General features: G+C 41.4%; 2 protein-coding genes and 1 long non-coding RNA gene across 5 annotated transcripts; 1 reads left to right on the top strand and 2 right to left on the bottom strand.

The window, feature by feature from the left end:
* Positions 1 to 1,403: 1,403 nt before the first annotated feature.
* On the bottom strand, positions 1,404 to 11,129 carry proca1 (protein interacting with cyclin A1). The gene is made up of 4 exons (XM_035386344.1): positions 11,089 to 11,129; positions 4,550 to 4,682; positions 4,095 to 4,229; positions 1,404 to 3,963 (listed from the first exon to the last, which is right to left on the bottom strand). Coding segments are annotated over exons 3-4 (1,119 nt in total). The 5' UTR covers positions 4,097 to 4,229; positions 4,550 to 4,682; positions 11,089 to 11,129; the 3' UTR covers positions 1,404 to 2,846.
* On the bottom strand, positions 7,279 to 11,013 carry LOC118210293. Its single transcript, XR_004761825.1, has 2 exons — positions 10,954 to 11,013; positions 7,279 to 7,683 (listed from the first exon to the last, which is right to left on the bottom strand). It is a non-coding gene; the product is annotated as an uncharacterized LOC118210293 (long non-coding RNA).
* galnt17 (polypeptide N-acetylgalactosaminyltransferase 17) lies at positions 9,186 to 21,768 on the top strand. Of its 3 annotated transcripts, none has more exons than XM_035386343.1 (12): positions 9,186 to 9,201; positions 11,393 to 11,666; positions 11,918 to 12,101; positions 13,648 to 13,814; positions 15,471 to 15,645; positions 16,461 to 16,658; positions 17,041 to 17,158; positions 17,254 to 17,439; positions 17,863 to 18,000; positions 19,043 to 19,138; positions 20,531 to 20,692; positions 20,895 to 21,768. In XM_035386343.1, exons 2-12 carry the CDS (start codon positions 11,423 to 11,425, stop codon positions 21,030 to 21,032), a joined length of 1,806 nt encoding a protein of 601 aa, XP_035242234.1. In that variant the 5' UTR covers positions 9,186 to 9,201; positions 11,393 to 11,422; the 3' UTR covers positions 21,033 to 21,768. The 3 variants fall into 3 exon arrangements, with proteins under 3 accessions (XP_035242234.1, XP_035242232.1, XP_035242231.1); XM_035386341.1 differs by lacking the exon at positions 9,186 to 9,201 and adding an exon at positions 9,208 to 9,869 and having other exon boundaries at positions 11,948 to 12,101; XM_035386340.1 differs by lacking the exon at positions 9,186 to 9,201 and adding an exon at positions 9,208 to 9,869.
* The last annotated feature ends 290 nt before the right edge of the window (positions 21,769 to 22,058 follow it).

Below are 22,058 nucleotides of genomic sequence, written 5' to 3'. Positions count from 1 at the left end.
TTGCAACATTTAATTAGTGACTCTATTTTTTCAAACCAAAAGCAAACAAGAAATATGATCCCAACACTTCTTTAACACTTCTTTCTTTATTTTCATTTAATTTCACCAAGAATTGCAAGGGAGATGTGTTGGGAACCTCCAAAGCAGGACAGAATAGCTATTCGTGAGTAAAACTTGGGAAAGAGATTTGATCAAATAATCAAATATAAATGCAATCAAATGCATGTTACTGCACTCTTTGCAATACTGCATGACAGTATGGTGCACAGAACAGAGGAATATCACAGTGTCAAGTGCAGGAACCAGCATTCTCGTGGAAAAGCAATGGAAAGCAGTGATAGAGGGAAATAAAGATTTAGGGTTCAGAAACCAATTTGGAACTGATTGACACTATGTTTATTGGTCTTGTCGTACTTTCCTTTTAAATTTGTTTAATGAGAGAAATTTTGTCATTTAGGATTATGTTAATGCACTTTCATTAAAATAGTGTAGAGTATTGAGTTACCGTGAAATAGAAAACCTACATTATTCAGGCCCTGGAGACCGCAGGCCAGGAGCTGAATGGATTTGTGCATCATAGGATGGAAGGAAAAAGCTCTTCCGACGAAAAGGGTGGCAGGGTTCATGTGAGTAAATTGTGCAGCAGTTACCATGGTGCGTGAAACCAGAAAAAAAAATCTGAAACAATTGGGCTATTCTTTGTGACTGCACTGAGCCACTGTACAATGTGCTGCTGTGCCAGGTTCTTCCGAATGCCTTGTTAACGTCCCACGGCACGAGAGTGTGATATTTAGCATGAAAGTCCTCATTGTTTTTTTTTAATGCCTCCCCCCCTTTTATCCCCAATTTGGAATGCCCAAACATATATATCAACACTCATTGCTGTATTCTCTGCTATTGATTCAGGAGTGCACAAGCAAGCATATGCTCTCCTCCAAAGCACGCGATACCAAGTGCTGCACCACAGTTCTCAAATTGGGCTCACGCAGAGCTGAATTGAGTTCACACAGAGATGAGTTGAGCTCACAAAGATGGGTCAGGCTCACATAGATGGGTCAGGCTCACGCAGAGATGAGTCTGAAGAATATTCATTTGCAGCTTAACAGCAGACTTGCAGGCACCTGATCGACCAGCAAGGGCCACTAGAGAGTGATGAGATGTGAATCCCAGCCGAATGAACCCTCTTTAACCCTTGGCGATTCTATTGCCAATTATGCACCGCCTTGCAAGGCTAGCAGCCACAGTCAAGACTGGCATGGCTGGGATGTGTTTTGCTTTTTTCCCCATCCATGCACTAGACCAGTGCCTTAACAGGATGAGCTACCCAGCAGCCCATTCTCATTACACAGCTTATAATGATCAGAACGTATTGAATGCAGAACTATTACCACACAGACAAAGTATCAGTTTGCACCTTTATTACTTATCATAAGCATTTGCAGAGTTGGCAAGATAGATTTACAGATGTTAAATCACAGACTTTTAGCTCTTGGGAAATCAATCTACAGCATCACGTTGTCCTAAAATGTGCCCCTGGTCACATTTGCTATGTAGCACCTACTTATGCACACATGTAAATTTTCAGGCAGGATTCTTTTCTTTTGTGTGGGACCATGTGAGGGTCAGCTGATCTGGGATTTTGGGTCCCCGTGAAGGGTGTTCCTGGCCTCATTTAACACTGGAAGGTGTAGGCCGTGCAGGGTGCGGATTATCCACCTTTAAGAATGTGACCCTGTTATAGACAAAGCCTTAAGCCCTCCTGGAAGGTACGTGGAGAGCCAAAGTCTCCTTATGGTATGCAAAAAAAGGGAAACTAACTTGCAATGCTCAAGATGCTAAAGATGCTTGGCTTCTCTGTGTACATTCTAGCAGCCAATAGCAGCGATGTAAGTAAGTCGCAACAACTTGAAACTACCAGATTTACATTGGTCCCTTGGTATGCAGATACCAAGCAAACTACTTCTTCTTTCGCTTTCAAACTGCAAGCAATGCAGATTGCTATGGCCTCCAGCTCTGCCCAAAATGAATCTTTATTAATCACCTGCAACTGCTGTTAAGATATTGTAATGTGTGACTAGATGAGAACACCTTTTTTCCAATAACATTTATTTTTAAAAGACAAATGATACAGTTTTTTGCAGTAGTCTCTGAGTGTATAAGCTTGTCATTTCTCCATTCAGTGAATGACGTTTGAGAGTGACTTGTGGCAGTATGTTGATTTCCCAAAAAAACTTTAATTGCTGGCTGAAATTTTTAATTTAATATTTTGCCTTTCAATAAGTTCTGTGATGCATCCAATGAAGAGTTTTGAATTGAATTTGCTATCTACATAAATTTACGACTGCCAACAGTTAGCAGCATTAGCATTGATAACTGAAAACAAAAGGAAAGTATATACCCACCAGTAGCATGCACAGAACTGCATTTCAAAATCAACTTCCGGTAACATATAACTCATTAGCCCAGCCATGAGGTTCATTTGGAAGTTAAACACGTATTGACACCATACCTGATTTTATTGTTGTGGTTAGAAACATAGTTTCAAAATGTTAAAAAAAAAAAAAAAGAATTGTGATAGTGTATATTGAAAGTGGTCTGCATTCAGTACACTACTAAGTTACTATATTATTTTTTTTATTATACAATATCAAAATTTTATTAGATATTCAAGATTTTCTACAAATTTGGTAAAATTCTTCTTTGCATGCACAGTACGTCATATTGAAAGGCAGAAAATTATATGTACATTTTTGGAGAACCACCACTTTAAACATGAAATAATGTGTGTATCATGGTAAATTAAAGAGCTGACTGAGCCATCTAAATCACAATCATGCACTATCACTCTATTGCGCAACACTCTGAACTGGGACTACGAGCGCAGAGGGAGAGGAAGCCACTTTTCTCCTCTTCTTTTTTCCACCTTTTTCCTTTGGCTTCTTGTTCTTGGCTTTGGGGTGAGTCAGAGTAGGCATGTTGGCCGTGGTGGTGGTGGTGGTGAAAAAAAGGTTCTCTGTCCGGGTTTCTAAGTGCTGGAGCTCCGGGTCCTGACCGGCCGCAGACACAGTGGCTGTGGAGACGGCACTTTCATCTGCTGCTCTCTGAGGGCTGTCTTTGATCGTGTCAACAAAAGGGACCGCGTTCATGGAAACACGGGCGCTCATTTTTCTCCTTTTCTTATTGCCTCGCCTAGCCTGTGACCTCACTTTCTTTGCTCTGAATGGAGTGGCTGCTGTGCTGGGAGGCACTGTCTCTGTTTGGGGCTCCACCACCTGAGGCATCAGCTCTGTGACAATAATGTTTAAGTCATCTGTGGCACTAGAGCTTCTGTCTACCGGTCTTTCTGATAGAATTACATTAACAGAAACCTCATCTTTTCCCTCCAGATCCATAACACTGTCCATGAAATTGTTCATATTGCTCTCCTGTTTATGATTCAGTTGAACAGGGCTGTTCACAAAATGGCTCTTGTCCAGGACGCCTTCTGCTCTGTGACAGGTAGTCACGGCGGCCTGCTCCACTTTGAACTGTTTGACCATTTTAACCATTTGCTTTCTTTTCCTCCCCTTACCCTTTCCCTTCCTTCTTTGGTTTTTCCTCTTCTTGCCAGTTTTATTTTTCTTCTTCTTGTCAGCGCCCTGTGCATCCCCTCTGGAGGTCTCTGAGGAGGAGGAGGAAGAGGAGGAGGAGCTATGGGAGGAGGAGACAGTGGCCAGCACTTTGATGAAGTCCTCGGCAGCTGAGACCACGTTCCCGAGGGATGGCTCTTCAGGGCCGGGGGTGGTCTGGGGGCCAGAGGAGGCACTCTGCCTTGTGCTTTCCATCACATCCCCCTCTTCTCTGATTGGTATGTTCTCTACTCGGGGGGCAATAGTGAGTTGATCAATAACGTCAATGCCTCCAAAATCATATGGGATCGACTCTTTGACCACAGCAACCGGGGCCTTGTCGTACCTTTTACACCTTTATAAACACGAAAAAAAAGAAAAGTTATTTTTATATTCACTCAGAACCAGCTGTCTGTCCATTTCAACTCTCTAAACACAGCACATGAACTAAAATGTGTGTAAACTTAAGTTTTCTTTCATACTTACATTCCATACCAGTGGCGTTCCACACATTGCTCCTCGTACGTGAACTCAAAGCAGGGTACCTCAATGACATTGAAAAAAGCCTGTCCCACGACCCTGGAGGAAGTGTCATTCACTTTCCTGAGACAAGCCTTCAATCTGAAAAATGCAGACAAAAGATGATGTGTAAATAAGGCTATCGTTCATTGATACCATACTAGGAGAACTTTGTGTCTGTGTTTGAAAAATATTTCTGTAATTTGCATTCATTAGCACATTTACTCATTTCTAGTTTTTTTTTTTTTTAACCACTAAGGGAAAAGCAACACAAAAACGAAATTCTGAGTTTGACTTGTTATATTTTTTCCTAACTTTTGCATAATTTAGGCATCATTTTGTTCTCATCGGATCTTCCGGTAAGGTAAGCATTTCAGGCGTGGACAGTAGCATTGTTTGGCATGTGAGCTAATGAAACTCACTCATTATCGCAGTCGCAGTGGCAGATGCTATGCCACTTAAAGTTGGTGTAGCCGAACTTGGAGGAGAATGGATGGATGACGTAGGGGCAATGGTCATGCACGCGGCAACAGCTGTCCGTCTCTGCGAATTCACCTGCAAGAAGTCCAGATACAGTCCGCTAGGTTAGTGCACAAAAAGAGCAAACAGCTGTAGAGACTCATTCATTTGATTACGCAACAGTTGCACACTAAAGTTGCACATTTATACTCTCCACTTACATGTACACCATGCATGAGAAAAGTTGGCACGTCGTAAAATAAGAATTTTATGGATATTCGTCAGTAAATAATAAATAGTTACATCAATAGCCTACCTACCCAAATGATCATAATTATCAGCGATATTGCCAGCACCACACCAGAGCGTCCCGGGATAAGTGAAGCCTCGCTTTGAGCGGTGCAGAACTTCGCTGCTCCCCTCCGAAGCGTGATTTTCGTCTCCCTGTTTGTCCAGCGTCAGTGGACCTTGAGCAATCTGTGCTTTTGTTGTTTTTCTCGTTTGCTGTGAACGCTCCCGGAAAGCTTGACAGGTGGATTTAGCCTCGGTCATGTCGGCCAGATTCTTCACTGAATAGCCGGGCTTAACTCTCTGTTCCTTAAACCCCACCCGACAAACATACATGAACGACTTCACTTGGATATGATTGCCTGTCTCAGAACAGTCCACCAAATTACCCACAGGATCGTAGACCAAACGGACCTCCTCAACGCCGTCTGACACCTGATGAATATAATTATCCCCAAATCTGGACATTTTGGTACAAAAAGTACTATTCAACATGTAAAATATGTCGTCTTTCTCTGCGTCCATCGATTGGCGCAAAAAATCGCACTTTACGAAGTTTCTGTCCAAGTAAGACAGAAAAACGAAGAACACTGACCACATCACTGCAGGCTGTCCTTTCAGCACCACGAGTCTACAGACAGCACCCCTCTTCTGCCGGCTGCTTGCCGGCTGCTCGCTTTTAAAGGGAAGTTTTTGGTGGTGCGATTATTAATACATTGCCTGACAATAATGGGAGGGGTTTAACATTTAAGTAACCCTTCCCTTGCCGTGTGTGTTCTCACTTTCTGGACAGTGTTCACTTCCATTCATTTTGCAGATAATGCTTTGACCTTGTGAACTGCATTCATTTTCAATCGTTGTTCAAATTAACGTGGCAAAATCCAGACATTATATCAGGGGAACATGCATTCAGCATCTGGAATGTGGGTTATTGTCATTTTTCCCGTCGAGGAACCAGAATAAGTCGTTCATTTACGCGCCATCACAATCATAGTATGTTTGTTCTGTAATTTACTTCGTGTTGTAAATTACATATTTTTATTTGCTCTGTAATTTACTCGATGCTGTCCAATTAAAAATATTCATGGGAAAGCAAAGTCAACGGAATTTTTCGATTGGGACAGTTAGCAGTTAGTATTTTGACCGCAAGTAACCTGCACTTCACCCGCCTTCCTCCACACACAACCACACACACACATCCCCCCCCAAAACCCCGGATTTGGTTCGATGACGTAGCAAGGAGGAGGTTCCTTTAGCGCTTTCCATGGTAACAAGAGATGGGGTGATCCTTACAACCCACGAGATTGGGCATCTTTCAAATTCCACAAAGAGCATGGGCAATGACCTAATTAAAATGTTGGAACAAAAGTCCTTCTTGGAGAACAGGAAGAACAGGAAGGTCCATGTGCATTCACATGTGCAGAGGAAGTAGCCAATATGGTCTCTCAAACCACGGCAGCTTCTGTTGTGGGATTTTCCACATATTTGTCAAAAATTAGATTGCTCTGTGATTGTTTGCATAAATTAATGTTCCCACATTCCAGTCCAATAGTCTTAAATAAGTGAAAAAATTTTCATGCAGGATTTTCACATTGAAACTATACTTGTAGATTTGTGGGGTGGGATGAAGGGGGGGGTGGGGTGTGGTGTGGGAAGCAAAGCCAAGATGCCAATTGAGTGGTGAAGGGGGAGGGTATGCATCATAAATTACTACACGGACAAAACTATACTTACATCTATGCCTTAATATAAGGCACATTTCAAATCCAGGCTAAAACCTTTCTATAAACAATGACTTCTGTGGCTGAGTGTGCAAGAGAGGGTTTGAGGGAAAGCACTGTTTGGTACTAAAATGCATTGATCCTCTTTGCAAAGTACCTTTCTGACAACATATCACACTAATCATAAGGTCACAAATGCTGCAGGGAAATATTTCCAGTACTGTGCAATTTCACAAGTTGTAAAATTTGAAAGGTAAAGTTTGGTTGGTTTTGTGATTCATTTTAAAATGCTTTCAAATGTCATTTTGAAGTATTTGATTAGTATAAATGATGGCCACTAAAAATATGCTCAGATTTATTTTAAATGATTCATTTCATAATTACTGAACTCTTTTTTGTAATTTTTTATTTGAACATCTTTCTTTGTGTCACATGACTGGATTTGTTAAGGTTACATTAGAAGCATGTAACCTTTCAAAGCCTCTTTTCAGACAGTTTCCCAAAATCCTCCCTTCCTGGCTGAGGGTTTGGGAAACGGGTTGAAAAGGTCCATAAATAACATGTGACACATGAAAACAAGGGTCGTAATGGACAATTAAATCCAATGGTCTAGCTACCATAAAACTGTTTTAGTTTCTGTCTACAGTCAGTCCAACACATAGAGAATATCTGAAACACAGTCATCTGTTCACATTAGATTTTTAATACATTCAGACTGAGATCACAGTACTCAATGCTCCACCTGACCCAATGACCAGCTATTTGACAGGGTGTCTCCTGACTCCAGCACACTCATTATTGGATATTATTTGACAGTAGAATTTTGTAAACAGGAGAAGATGGACGCTGGGGTGACAGGGTCTCATCGCACACAAGCGACTACCAATCAGGTGCCAGCAGTCCAGCTGTTGAGCTGCACATGAAGTCTGTTCCTCCAGCTTGTGTCTGTATGAGCCTGTCTTGTAAACTGCCGTGCAATACAAAGCAGCAGCTGACATCATATGCTCGGCTGTATTCTCCTGAATTGATAGCACAGGTTGCAGGAGTGAGTGCTGATATATACTGATGGTGCAAACAGGCATTCCAACCTAACGATTAAAGAGGGTTAACAAGAATAGAAAAGAAAATTAATCATGGAATCAAAGCTGAGTTTGTTTAGTAAGCTAACTTGACAAGTCCCTCTTGGAAACCCTTTCCACTCCAGATAATTTTCATGTTGGAAAAAGTTGGAACACATTCAAAATGTTCATGTTAAGCTGGTAAAAGCCGCTTTGGAGTAAGAAAAGAGAATTTCCTTGCTTTGGACCACCAACCCCCACATGCCTTATACCAGTCACTGTAAAGTAGGTTGTCAAAAACTTTCTCAAGTATGTAAAATATCCTTCATTGCACACGAAAACTGTCTGGGCCAACTGAAAACAAACACCAAATATTAAATAATATCAAAAGCACACGAGTGTGAATTATCATTTTAACATACACAGTATAGTTAAATCTTGGGGGAAAAAACCCTTTAACTAACGTTTCTTTTGCTTTTAAAAAAAAAATCATAGATTCACTTTAGGTTAGTTCCATGTTGCAGAACACCACCTCAGATTCATTTAATGCCACACAATACCCAATAGACTGCAGCCCAGCACAGGACAGGCAAATCTTAACAACCATGAAGGCCCCATTTTGGATACACAAGGCTTAGTCTAAGCAGGACAACCTGCCTCCAAACCTAGCCCACACCACTGCTGTCTAGAAAGTCTATCATTTTTATATAAAATTCATGAATTCACATGAATAGTGAGAAGCATCTAGTGCCGTCTGGTGGTCATTTGTGTAATTGTATTCCACCAACTGCTCAGGCTTCAATATTGGATTTGCTGCATGCTTCACTTGGAATCCGTTGACGGAATATTCCATTTGAATATTGCAATAATTGCAAATATTAAATTTGGGAACTCTTTTTTGAGTTTTTTTAATCTTAATAGCAAATTATTGAAAGATTAACTGAACACAGTGTTTGTGGTCTACATGTATAATAATAATAATAATAATAATTATTATTATTATTATTATTATTATTGATAGAGCGGTCAAACTCAAAGTTAGGTTGAGTGAAGAATTGATGATATTTGTTAGTTAAGAAAGTTAATAAAGTGAATACCCAGGAAAGCAGAATACAGCTCATGCACAGCAATATTCCAATATTCGTTTTTGATCTGCTACAAGTGATAGGCAGCCTAATATACAGTCAAATAAAAACATGGAGTATACAGAAAAATAGTTTCATTGCGAAAAAGCCAACTGCACCCCACACACAAACCCCTCTGGTTCACTTTGCTCTTCAGTTAAGAGCTATGAGAAATGTGTTGTGTTTTTGTCTGTTACAATTACCAATAATAAGTCATAAAACCTTACACATTTTCCCCAATATTTCCACCACCCCGAGTTTCTTCCTCTGTTATAAGCTTAAAAAGGATCTCGTCCAGGTGAGATCCGTTCCGTTTCGTTCCACGACCCGTTCCGCTCAAAGGTGAGATCGGTTCCGTTCAAAGGCTGTTCCGTTTAAAATCCGTTCCGGGTTTTCCTGAGACCTTCGAAGTGTCCGCTATTTGGTACGTAAGAACAGCATACGGTGATAACGGGGCAAATATTATAGAAAAGGAAAACTTCAGCGGATGAATTCACGTAATTCGCAGGAAATATACAACGACTAAATACATAATCCCTGTTTTTAAATATTCGTGTTTCTGCTCTATTTTAGCCTACATGTGGAGGACGCGGCACCTGCAGTCTGTCACATTTAGCAGAGGTTAAGAGTCGTCATGCCATAACGATAATTCGATAAGGCATAATATTTTTCTTTTGGTGAACATAAACTCGAATTACAGACGTATGCAATGACATCTGTAAATTAACGGTCTTTAGCATCTTTTACCATTTGCGGAATGAAAATTTCCTTATGGAGCCAGTATGACGATGGACAGCAGCGTTCCTTGGCGCGTTTTGCAGTTATTTCTGCTGTAGTCTGTGCTAATGAAAACATACTTTATTGCCAGTCTTTAATTATTTTTGATAATTGTAATGAGTGAATGAAAACGTTGGGTATATCCTATGTGCCATTTGGTGAATGAGGATTTGATCATGGGATGGTCTTTAGTTGTATAGCCATGCTGCACGCCTGAGCTACGCAGGTTGGAATGTTATGCTACCACTCCGAAGCCTTATGAACACGCTCCGAAATCTTATCAGTGCGGGATGCTGGCTGCAACACGACGGGATGGTAAATAGTCGTTTGTCCTTTTACTTAAAAAAATATTATATACTGTATAATACACAATACATAATTTTAAGCCATTGTCTTATATGAACATGAAAATGCTTGTTTGCTTTCCTACCAGGGTTAGTATAATGCTCTGTAAATTATAAAGACAATAAGATGCGAGTCGTCTGCTTCAAATAGAGGATGCAACCTCCTTACATTGACTATTGGTATCCTCCTGTTTTTATTTATTTCGCTTGATACGAACGTGTCAGTTACGAATAACCATTTGCAATGTTATACTCTAGGTCAATTCCAAAGTCTAGCGCTATGTCATAGAGAATTTAAACACTGAAGTCAATTTAGAAAAATCGATTTTAATAATTAGAAATAATAGGCCTAATGTTTTTACTTAACGTTTACCAAAATAAGTTGAAGTGTAGAACCTGCACCAGTCAGATCATCAACATTCACTGAATGCGGACACGGATACCGAAGAGTAGCCTAATTTTTTTCTTGAATTCAAATAATCTGTCGAAGTAAATGTAAAGCTAACACAAAATACGATAGTCAGACTTTACCTCTACATATTAATGATTGTACACCCCTGGGCAAAAAAATGGACCAAGCCCTAAATGGCAAAATATTAAGCTTTTAATGGTCTTAACAACAAATCATTGGTCAGAAAATTAGCAAGAATTAAACAAATGCACTCCTGAGACCTCCTGTGCCACCATTTGCTCGCTTACTTTTGCTGCAGTGAACTGTTTGGGGGAAAGCTAGAAACAGGGAAATTCACTTGTCAGTAGACAAATTAACATAATGTCAAATAACAGAGTCATGTTTTGTATTTGGTTGCATATAATTTGCATGCCGTGAATTCCTGATGTCTGTGACCTATCAACATCAACATAAATTATGCTGATACAGTATGGAACATATTTGCAGTAGATACTACAAGCATTGTTTCTCCTGAATATTTTTTCCATTGAGTTCAACAGGAAAATTAATCAGGAGAAACGATGCTTGTTTCTAAGATAACACCATCGCTCAAAGAACATGACGCTTAAAGATAAAATTTCGTCTCTGATCACCAAGTACATACCACACTGATCAGTGGAATGTCGTCCTCCTCCGACTACTTACACCCATTTTACAAACAAAACACAGCGATTTAATCTGGCGTTTCTGCCATCTTTAAAGTTGCTCACATGCTGATTGGTGTTTTACCGGCAATCACCTTCGTGGGAGCAGACACACCTCCGGCACACCTTCCACTCAGACACCATGCCGGGAGAGACCAAACGTAGTCAGCAGCTGCATCACTCCTCTTGTGGTACACTTAAAACAGCAAATTGAGAGGCACGCGGCCCCATTTCTCACTCGTTATATTATTTGCATAATTAATTATTTGATTGCCAATCAAGACATAAACGGAAACCGTTGAGCGCAAAACAAATATTCTCGCTTTCCACTCAGTGTAACACACTGTGTTTGTGGCCTGAGGCTCACCACACATGTGTGATTTTTCTTCCGACTTCCAGGTCGTCAGATTCCGGTCTACAGCGACTCTAATGGCTTTCGTGTTGCGAAGATGGAAAATATTACTCGTGATGAATGTAATTGCCGTGGCGGGGTTTATGTCTTTCTGGGCTAAGTGCAGCTCTAGTACTATAACCGCCATTGGCCAAAACTCTCACGGTAATGTGAAAAGGCACAGCCGCTACAACCTCACCATTCAGAGATCAAGCATCAGTCACGAGGCCCTGCTGAAGAGACTTGCGTCTCTGGAGGACGTGGTCTACAGACAGCTTAATGGTAAAGCAGATCTATATCAATTCTCTGGCATTGTGCACCTGTATTTTTCAACTCTAAATCAATTCTCCAGAATTGCGCCCCTCTATTTTTCGGTTCATAACCAAGTAGAGACCTTAATTCGTTTGATTATTATTCAGATGAACGTATACGGCGTTATATCTAAATTGCTTAAACATAATGGTTAGGCCTATATTAGACAGTGAAGTATAATAGTTGCAACAAAAATATAGATACATTTCAATGTACAACAGGTTTATCAAAGTCGCTTGGACTTACTGAAGGTTTCGGTGGTAGAGGGAAAGGAGGATTGCCTGCAACGCTGAGTCCTGCCGAGGAAGCTAATGCAAAATACCTGAGGGAGAAGTACGGGTACAATGCTTACCTTAGCGACAGGATTTCTCTGGACCGATCCATCCCAGACTTCCGCCCAAGCAAGTGAGTAGGCTACTGGAGTTGCTGCCCACCGTATTAATGTTGCATGTTTTTAAAAACCCTTATCACTGGTTGTGGATCACATTAAGTCTGAAAATGTTATGAATGTCATTTATGTGTTAATAGCAATACTGTGGCTTCTGAAATTGTGCTTGAACATCGTTTGAAACGGTGGGTTTATGGGTCACATGAAGGCCGAAAACTATCGTAAGTTGTAAAAATGCTGTTAATGTTATAGCAATGTTGAGGATCCAATGTTTTAACTGTTTATATGAGACATATTTTATTTAACCAGGGTAGGTTCACGGATTCTCTTTTGCAGGAACGTCCTGCTTCACACTCACACCTGGGAGCTGCCCAGTACAACCACAATCCACTTTTTAGCCAATTAAATCAGGGGATGATTAGGTGGCAAGTTTTTGCAAGAGCCAGATCTGGGATTTTAGCCAGGACAACAGGGAACCCCCTACTCTTTGCGAATAGTGTCATGGGATCTTTAATGACCACAGTTAGTCAGGACCTCGGTTTAACAACTCATCCGAAAGATAGCATCTCCTACAGCACAGTGTCCCCATCACTGCACTGGGGCATTGGGGATTATTTAACCAGAGGGAAGATTGCCCCCTGCTGGCCCCTCAACACCACTTCCAGCAGCAACTCAGTATTCCCTGGTGGTCTACCATCCAAGTACTAATCAAACCCACACCTGCTTAGCTTCAGCCAGTCTGCAGGACCAGAGTGCGTGGTGGTATGGCTGCTAGCAGTTATATTAAAGCTTTAGAAGATCAAGATGAGATGCAGTTTCATCAGGTGATGCTTCTGAAAGAAAATACACTTTTCTCCTGTAAGGAAGTTTTAATATGAATGACCGTAATATCCGTCTAGCTACTACCAGTTACGGTTCATTACTGTTAATTTGAATCACTATCTTTCAGTTATAAAAACTAGTTGTATGTCTCTTGGAACAAGCATGATGACTCGTGATGTAGTGCTGTGTAGCATGTGCTGTACTCAGAGAGAAAGGGCAGACTGCTTGGCATGCAGTTTGTGTGATGTGGAGCCCTCAGTTTCCCCCTCAAACTTCTGATGGCGCCCCTGTACCATACTGTGGAGAGAAGGTGATTTTTGGAGCGTTTGATCAAGGAGCATGTCTTCTGGAATGATGTCATGGCTGATACTTGTGTGCTAAATGAATCTGCCTCGGTTTTGAAGGAAACCCCTGCTGAAATGGCTATAACTTGACTAAATTGCCAACTAAAAGCCACTCTTGCCTGCATTTGGTGGCCCAGTGGGTGTTAGTGTGGTGCCCTCCTGCTGTAATCCCATGACCAGCATTCCCTGTTTGGAAGCAGAGAATGCAATTTAATATGACACCAGCACCAGCACCAGAGATTTCGTAAAGTGGCCTCCCTCGTCATAACCGATCAGACTTGAACAGAGGCTACCACGAGTCATGGATCGGTCCCATAATGCATTGCCGTGAGCACTTTGAAACAGCGGTGACAGAGCACATGGAATGCCTCATGCCATTTTGTGTCTATGATTGCAGATGTAAGAAGTACACGTACCCGAGGGATCTCCCGCAAATATCCCTCATCTTCATCTTTGTGAATGAAGCCCTGTCTGTGATTCTGCGATCCGTCCATTCAGCTGTCAATCACACACCAGCGCACCTGCTCAAGGAAATCATTCTGGTGGATGACAACAGTGATGATGGTGAGATGTAATGTCAACTCAGAGTATATAGCAGGGATGGCCAATTCCATTCCTGCCGGTTCAGTGTGTTTGCAGGTTTTCATTGTTGCCAGTTACTCTGGCCAAATTGGCTAATTATCTGAATACACTTTTATGCTGGTTAAACTGGGGGTTAGACCACAATAAGATGCTTCATGTTGGGACACAGTAACAATCTTCAGCTGCCATTTGTGAACTTATCAAGAAACATTGCTAAATATCAATTACTAAATGATTGGGACTCATAAATAATTAATGGCAAAAGTTGCCATGAAATCCAAAAACGGTCCTCCTTGGACACCCCTGATATACAGCAATAGTGTATGTACCAGGACTCACAGGTCAATCATTTGAGAAACTTCAAACTTCTCAATTAATAATCCAAGAAATGAGATGATTAATGGATTGATTGTTTAACAAGAAGCTTTGAAGAGAGCATAGCACCCCTTAGTGCTTGGATGAGGAACTACAGTTTACAAAATAGATCTGGATTTTCTACATACATTTAGATTCAACCAAATAAATAACATTTTTGTTACCAAAGACTGCAGAGGCTGATTTTAGGAGATTATTCCTTTGAATATAACATAACAGGGCAGGAGGTTGGTTATTAAAATAAGTTTTCTAATCGCTGCATAATTTCTTTGTCAAGGATTCCCCTGCCACCACCAGTAAGGTGCTTAAATCGGATAATGGAAATCTGCGGAGGCTGGAACACTGATTTTCATTTTTACATTTATATTTTGGTGCTTGGCAGATTAGCAGCCAGAGCTACTTGCACAGATTACATTTTTTTTCATGAAATCTATTTGTATAGCTGGATATTTTCACTGAAGCAGTTCAGTTTGAAGTACCTTGCTAAAGAGTGTAATGACAGTGCCCCAGTAGGGAAGCAAACTCACAATCTTTGAGTTCCATATAAATTATGCTGCACTGCCATATTGCACTCACTTCTGTTTATCTACTCTTATCTACCCTATTACACTCTGGAACAAAGGGATTTGGTGCTTCTGTTAGAGTTCCAGCGGTTCAGGTGAGGGGCTTGATGGGATGGTTTAACCTCTACTCTCTTCTTGGAGAGAAACTGAGGCCTTGGTGGTTTTCCTGCAATATCAACAGGACATTTCTTTTGTAAGAAGGGAAATAAGGGCCGCTTCTTTTTGTTCGTTCCTGTTATTAGCCCCTCCTTTACAATATGGAATACTACTGCAAGAAATATTAAGATTGCCAAGGACTTCAGAGATGGTTTATTTCTCTCCTACCACTTTTTCTATCTTCAGTTCCACTCTCATGTGAGCATGTAATGTGCCATGAGAGAACTGAGCTCAATGTTACCAGCTCATCTAATTTCAAAGTGACATTCAAAGTTAATTTCATTAGTTCATTAAAGGCCTCTCGGTACCTTTTGAAGTGTCCTGCACAGAGGAGACTGGTAGGGTCCTTCAGCGAATAGAGGCCTACAGCAGCATACCGATAGGGTCCTTTAGTGAGTCCCCTGATTGGTGCTCCCGCACCCTTAATGTCCTTGTTCTTTCAGCATGGGCAACTTTGCCTCTTGAAGCGTGGCCAATTTATTTTTCCTGGTATGTGATTGGTTGGTTGCTAACAAGCTTTCCCCTGCTTTCCTGTGTGACTCAGGGCAGTTGAAGGCCCCACTGGAGGAGTATGTGAGTAGGCGATATCCGGGCCTGGTGAAGATCGTGCGCAATCGGAAGCGGGAAGGGCTCATTCGAGCTCGCATTGAGGGCTGGAAAGTGGCCACCGGGGAAGTTACAGGATTCTTTGACGCCCATGTGGAATTCACGCCCTCCTGGTAAGATGTTTCTCCTGGCAGCATTTAAGCAAAGACTTTAGAGCATAATTACTGGTGCCTGTAGATCAGGGCTCGTCGAACAGAAGCCCCTGATGGACTTCCTGTCAGCACTCTGAAACCATACAGACTAAGCTCCATTTGTCAGCTGAATGAACACAGCACCTGTATAGTAATATTCAATAAAAGCTGTATGTGAGGTATGAGACATTAAAAAAAATTGGGGTCTCAGAAATGGTTTGATAATTTACTTTTTAATTATGACTAAAGATCTGATGTATATTTTATTGAACTACAGATATTGTCATTGACAATCAAACTATGTGAAAGGAATGTTTCTGTAATGTGTGTGTGTCTAGTTTTAGAAATTGGGAGTGTAAGATTTACTGCAAGTACTGTCTACAATCCCAAACTAAAACTATTTCTCCTCTCTGTATTTTGGGCATTCTCGGCCCTGTTCCTGGAGGGAAATGGCATTTGCTGTTTTTTCCCCACCTTAAAAATCAGTCTCTTGAACTCAAGAACCCAGGTGCAGTCAGTTAGCTGTGTAATGAGCTGTTTTGATTGATCATTTAAGTGTTGACTGGCAAATAAAACCAGCAGACCTTAGTATTCTCCAGGACCAGGGTTGAGAACCCTGCTCTCTCATCGAGAGCTTTCTAGAATGGATTTCTGGTAAGTGGATTGAATTAAAAGATGATGGCCAAATGGGGAAAACAACATGCAGCTGGCAAATCAGTTCTGGATGTAAGTGATTTATCAGGATGAACTTGTTTTAGACTGAAAGGGACCACTGTTTGGGCCTGATCCCCTGGCAGGGCAGAACCGGTTCTGGCAAGAATTAAGGAGGATCGCAGGAGAATCATCCTCCCCTCCATCGATAACATCAAGCACGATACCTTTGCGCTGGAGCACTACGAGAAGTCCGGGCACGGCTACAACTGGCAGCTCTGGTGCATGTACATCAACCCTCCTAAAGAGTGGTGGGATGAGGGAGATATAGCTGCACCTATCAGGTGTGTACACTGCACGGGAAGGGGGGATATAGCAGCACCCATCCGGATTGTAAACTGCATGGGACAGGAGATATAGCTGCACCTATCGGGTGTGTACACTGTGTACAAGATGGGGTATAGCCGCACATATCTGGTATGTACACTGCAGGACAAGGGGGACATTGCCGCACCCCTTTCGTGTGTACACTACAGGACAAGGAGATGGCTAGGAGTTAAGGGAGAAGTGCCTGACAGTGTGAACCTTTCCCTGTCAGTAGATCCCCCCCTCTGGGGTATCTGTCTGTAAATCTTTAGCTCACTAATGGGCTCAAATGATTTAAGGCAAACCGTGAACTTGCCCCCATGTGCAGGTGCATTTCTTGACTTCTTTTCTATTTTCCAGGACTCCTGCAATGATTGGCTGTTCTTTTGTGGCACACCATGAGTACTTTGGGGAGCTGGGCTTGTTGGATGATGGCATGGATGTCTATGGGGGAGAGAACATCGAACTGGGAATCAGGGTCAGTGTGTCGTGTCTTCTCTCTCTCTAATTAAAAACGACAGGCCGTTTCGCCGTGTTCATGGACTTCCCTTGTCTCTGTCTCTCCTATATTAGGTATGGCTGTGTGGGGGCAGCATGGAGGTGTTGCCCTGCTCCAGGGTGGCTCACATGGCCCGGCTGAAGAAGCCGTACCTCAGCGACATTACGATCCACGCCCGACGCAATGCCCTGCGTGTGGCAGAAGTCTGGATGGATGAGTACAAGTCCAACGTGTACATGGCCTGGAACCTCCCCATGGATGTGAGTCGGACGCATTGGCATTAGTCAAGTACTACACCCTCAGCTTTACCATGATGGAAATCAGCAGTTGTGTTGTTACTCTAAATGGTGATGTTCCATGTGGACAAATATCTTTCTGCACTTAGGTTCCATGTCATATCATTACGGTAATTCGGTAGGCATTCTTATCCGGGGGGAGACATCAGCGTTGCTCACAGAAATGCAAAAGAAATACCCAAGATTGTGTATTATTATCCAAACGAACAACAGAATGCATTGTTACAAGAAGGTACGATTAGACAGATGAATCTTAGATATGGATATAGATATACCCCACAGATATATCACAGATATACCCTAACATTTTCCCAAAGAAAGGAAAGTGAAATGTGAAAAAGAAAAGGATATCTAAAGCTATCTAAATGTTCTTTCTCACTTTTGCAGAATCATGGAATAGACTATGGTGACATCTCCCAGAGATTAGCCCTGAGGAAACGCCTGCACTGCAAGAACTTTGAGTGGTACCTAGACAACGTCTATCCAGAGATGAGGAGATACAACAACACTGTTTTTTATGGGGAAGTGAGTCTTCCATCAAGCTTCTTGCTTGTGCTATAAGTGGAAAACATTTTGCTCTTCACAAATTTAAGCCTAATGATAGAAAGAACCTGTTTAGAATTGCAAACCTGATTCTTTAAAACCCGGGGGGTCAAACTCGAGCCCTAGCGGGCTGCAGAGGCTGCAGGTTTTTGGTTTCCTTTCAGTCAGCAGTCTGGTCTTGAATAGGATGTGTGGATTATTTGGCCAATCAACAGCTTCTGTGACTCACTGGTGCTGAAAGGCACCAAAAACCAAAAAACACTGCAGTCCCCTTGGACTGGATTTTGACTCCCATGGTTTAAACTTGTGCCGTTGGCAATTTCATAAATATCCAGTGGTTTAGGTGCTGTCGCATGTCCATCTCAAGGGTTCAAATCAAGAGGCAATGCTGTCATACACAACATGCTTAATTATGTAGGCATACTTGTATGTATGAGAAACTTAAGTCAACACAAATGCCTGGTGGACCCCTCTGTACCCTGGCTTTTACTACAGACAATCGCATGATCAAATTCAGAAATGCACTAAAGTATTTCTATAATTTTTTCTTAACTTGAATGAAAGGTCTGGAATTGAATATAAATTTGTGGGAAACTGAGTGCTCAGTTCCAAACCAAAGAAAATCGCAAAGGTCCAAACCTTTATGGGAAGGCTGGACTCCCAGTCAGTTAAGACTGATTTCACTTTCTAAAGAGTGTAGCACAATGCAAATTGCAGCAGTAGCTCATCTGACTCATTAATATTCTTGGGATGTGTATGTGGGACATTTATTTGTGTAATGTGTTGCTATTTCTAATGCAATTTGGTGTTAATTGCATTAGAAATAGTGAAATGGTGAAAATCATCCCACAGTGGTCTTTAAATTTGGACAGTTAAGAGCTCCTTATAATGCAGGGGTTGCAAGTGTGATTAAAAAAAAAAAACCAGCAGATGGATGGGTTTAAGAGACCCTGATTTAAGGGACATGACTGGTTCCATTCTGAATTTCAGTAATATAGTGATCTCTGTCCGTCTGATTGCCCAGATTCGTAATAGCAGAGTGAGCCATCTGTGCATGGACCAGGGATCAAAGGAGAACCACACAGCGATTCTCCATCCATGCCATGGCTTGGGTCCACAGGTAGGACTGACTTTTATTACAGCATATTACCAATACTGCAGATATCATAGACCCTGAAGTCCACGGGCAGGACAGGCCTACATTAATACAGGTACCAAACTCCAGTCCTGGAAGGCTGCAGTGTCTGCAGGCATTTGTGGTTTCCAGTTAATGCCTTAAGAACAAGGTGCGTGGACTCTTTAGCCAGGCAATGACTCAAATTAATCACTGCTGAAATGCAGTGCAAACCAGCAGACTGTGGCCAGGATGGGAGTTTGCCATCCCTGCTCCAGTATGTTACCAATATTGCAGATATAATAGACATACCATCAAATAAGACCTCATTGTCTATAGTTTAACTTTTTGCCTGTCATTCAGATTAAGTGTAACAAAGTTGTGATTAAGAAGATTAATTAAAAAAATTGGGAACTCCTGTTGCCAACCAGGGAGGTGGGACATAATTTGTTCAACAGTCTAGCATGAATCCACTGAACGGATCTGTCCAAGAGGGATTTGTGTAAACCCTCTGGAACTCTCTGGAATCACCAGTGTCTTTATTTGGTTTCACCATGCTGCTGGTCCCTGATGTTGGTGGTTGGTGTCAGGGTAGGCTGCTGAGGTTCATATGTCTGACACTCAGAAGTGTTCATGTCCAGTTGGGAAATGTACATTTGATGCTGATTTTTATCAATCTTCCATTGCTAGAACTGGTGGTCTGATGTTTGCTCCTTGCATTAAAAACTTTATTTTCTTTCTAATCCTATTTTCTTTATTTTATTTTCATATTGAGGGCATCATCCATAAATGGAGGATGTGTGGGAAGGAATATTAGCTTTCTTTTTTTTTTTACTTTTAATAAAATGTCGCTTTTCATATTTCCTTTTGTCATTGTTACTATTATAGAAGAAGATGAATCTCGTTAATGTTTCAGTCATTCCAACCTTAATCAGAACTGTTCGGACATAAGACCAACATATGTTCTGAGGACCTAACAGAAAATATGGTAAATGTTAATTTAGTAATTTGCACATAAAATGGAAATGAAATATGAAATACAGCTATGCTACAAACATTGCAAGTGCTATTATTTGGATAAGAAAAGTTTGTATGGTGTATAATATCTTCCCAGATTTATGAATTTGATGATTAATAATCCATACTGTAAAAATAGGCAAAATCCAATAATGATCAACTATATTGCACCAATACAATGACAAAGCTACGAAATGTCAAATTTACTTCATAAAACCAACTGAGTTTGAGTTGTGAAGCTTGTGAGGCTTTCCACTTTGAAAACCATGGTTCCTAGTGGAGTAAATAATTAATTGCTTTTAAACATAATGACCTATCATTTGTGACACATTGGATGTCTCCAGCCCTGAGTCTTTGGTAAGAAGTGCGCTCCCCTTGCAGCTGGGCAGGTACACCAGGGAGGGGCTTCTGTACCTGGGTCCTCTCGGTAGTACAGGGGAGGAGACCAGCTGTGTGGTGGATGACCACGTCAGCAGCCTGCCACAGCTGCTGAACTGTGACGAGATCCCCAACAAGCGGGCAAAAACTTGGCATTTCTCCCAGGTATGACACAGACAGACACACCGCTTTTCTCCCTGATACATCGCACCCAAAAACGAGAGAACAAGTCATCTGCTTTCAGACAGACCTGAATAAAAAAGGGTATAGCATGTATGGTATAATGTGTTACGCGCCTTCCTTTCTTGGCACACATATGGCATCACCAGCATTCGCTACTGAAAATGTGTGTTTTTCTCCATTGCAGAACGACTCTATCGTCAACCAAGCTACCGGCCGCTGCCTGGAAGTGGTGCCAGCCAATGTGTACTTTGGCTATTTGCTTGTTTTACAGTCCTGCACTGGACAGAAATGGAGCATCAAATACAACATGAAACAGCTGTGACAATAAATCAGCATTATTACACAGAAAAGCATGCATCGCTACATCCTCCACCTTGTCAACTCCATTAAACAAAGTAGCGCTGTCATCATAGACACTGGAATGGCTGAGTTTTTGCCGTGGGACACTTGTACTTGAAAAATGTCTCCACAAAGACTTTCGGTGGAAGTGAGCTGATTCTCAATGCAAAATTGAACCACCGCAGGTGTGAGACTGGGAAAACCAGACGAATCGGCTGATCGCCAAAATGCAACAATCATGCTTGTTTTGTTTTGATTCATATGAACAATTTAATTGAAATGACAGAAAAAGGACAGTAAAATAACAGCTACAGCCTTACTCTGCTTCTTTAAAAAGTACTGAAGATGTTGCCAGGAAACTTAATTATGCATATACAGCAGTAGCACAAGTCATTTTATAAATAATTTATATAACGGGGTTATCAAGAGGAAGCTTGCTTTTACAGACTAGTCATAGATGCTGAGAATAGGAAAAAATAAAAAATCCAGGGCCTCAATCATCAAATCATCAAATAACTCATTCCAAAATGTAGAAATATTTTATACCTCAATGAGAGGTTGGTTGCATTTCACGTAGAAAAAAATCATGTATGTAGCAAATTTGGTTCATTGCATTTTACGAGAAAAAAAAATCATGTATGTAGCAGATTTCTCAAAGCTATGTCATGTGGCATACCTGTACAAAGCAATACTGACAAACTCCAGAGTAATTAAAGAGCCTTGTCTTGATGAACAGGCACTTTTTAGAATTAAACCACCTGTTCAGCAAGGTTAAAATATTTGAAAATGCTTATTTTGTTCTAGAAGTGACTCAGTAATGTATCGATGTAAATGCAAGAACATCTGACACACTGATGTCATTTTCAGGCATGCATGGTTGTAAGACTCTTGGGTGGTTTCTGTGTTAAAGTAAAGTTTGGGGGGGGGGGGGGGTCTTCAACTGCTCCACGAGCTACAATTTAGTATGTCTAGTCTACATGCCAAGGGTATTTTTTTCCTCAGAGTTGCT

Source organism: Anguilla anguilla, chromosome 12, assembly GCF_013347855.1.
Source record: "Anguilla anguilla isolate fAngAng1 chromosome 12, fAngAng1.pri, whole genome shotgun sequence".
In the NCBI taxonomy this organism is placed as follows: Eukaryota; Metazoa; Chordata; class Actinopteri; order Anguilliformes; family Anguillidae; genus Anguilla; species Anguilla anguilla.
Note: the sequence above shows the minus strand (reverse complement) of the source record. Positions and strands in the feature narration are given on the sequence as shown.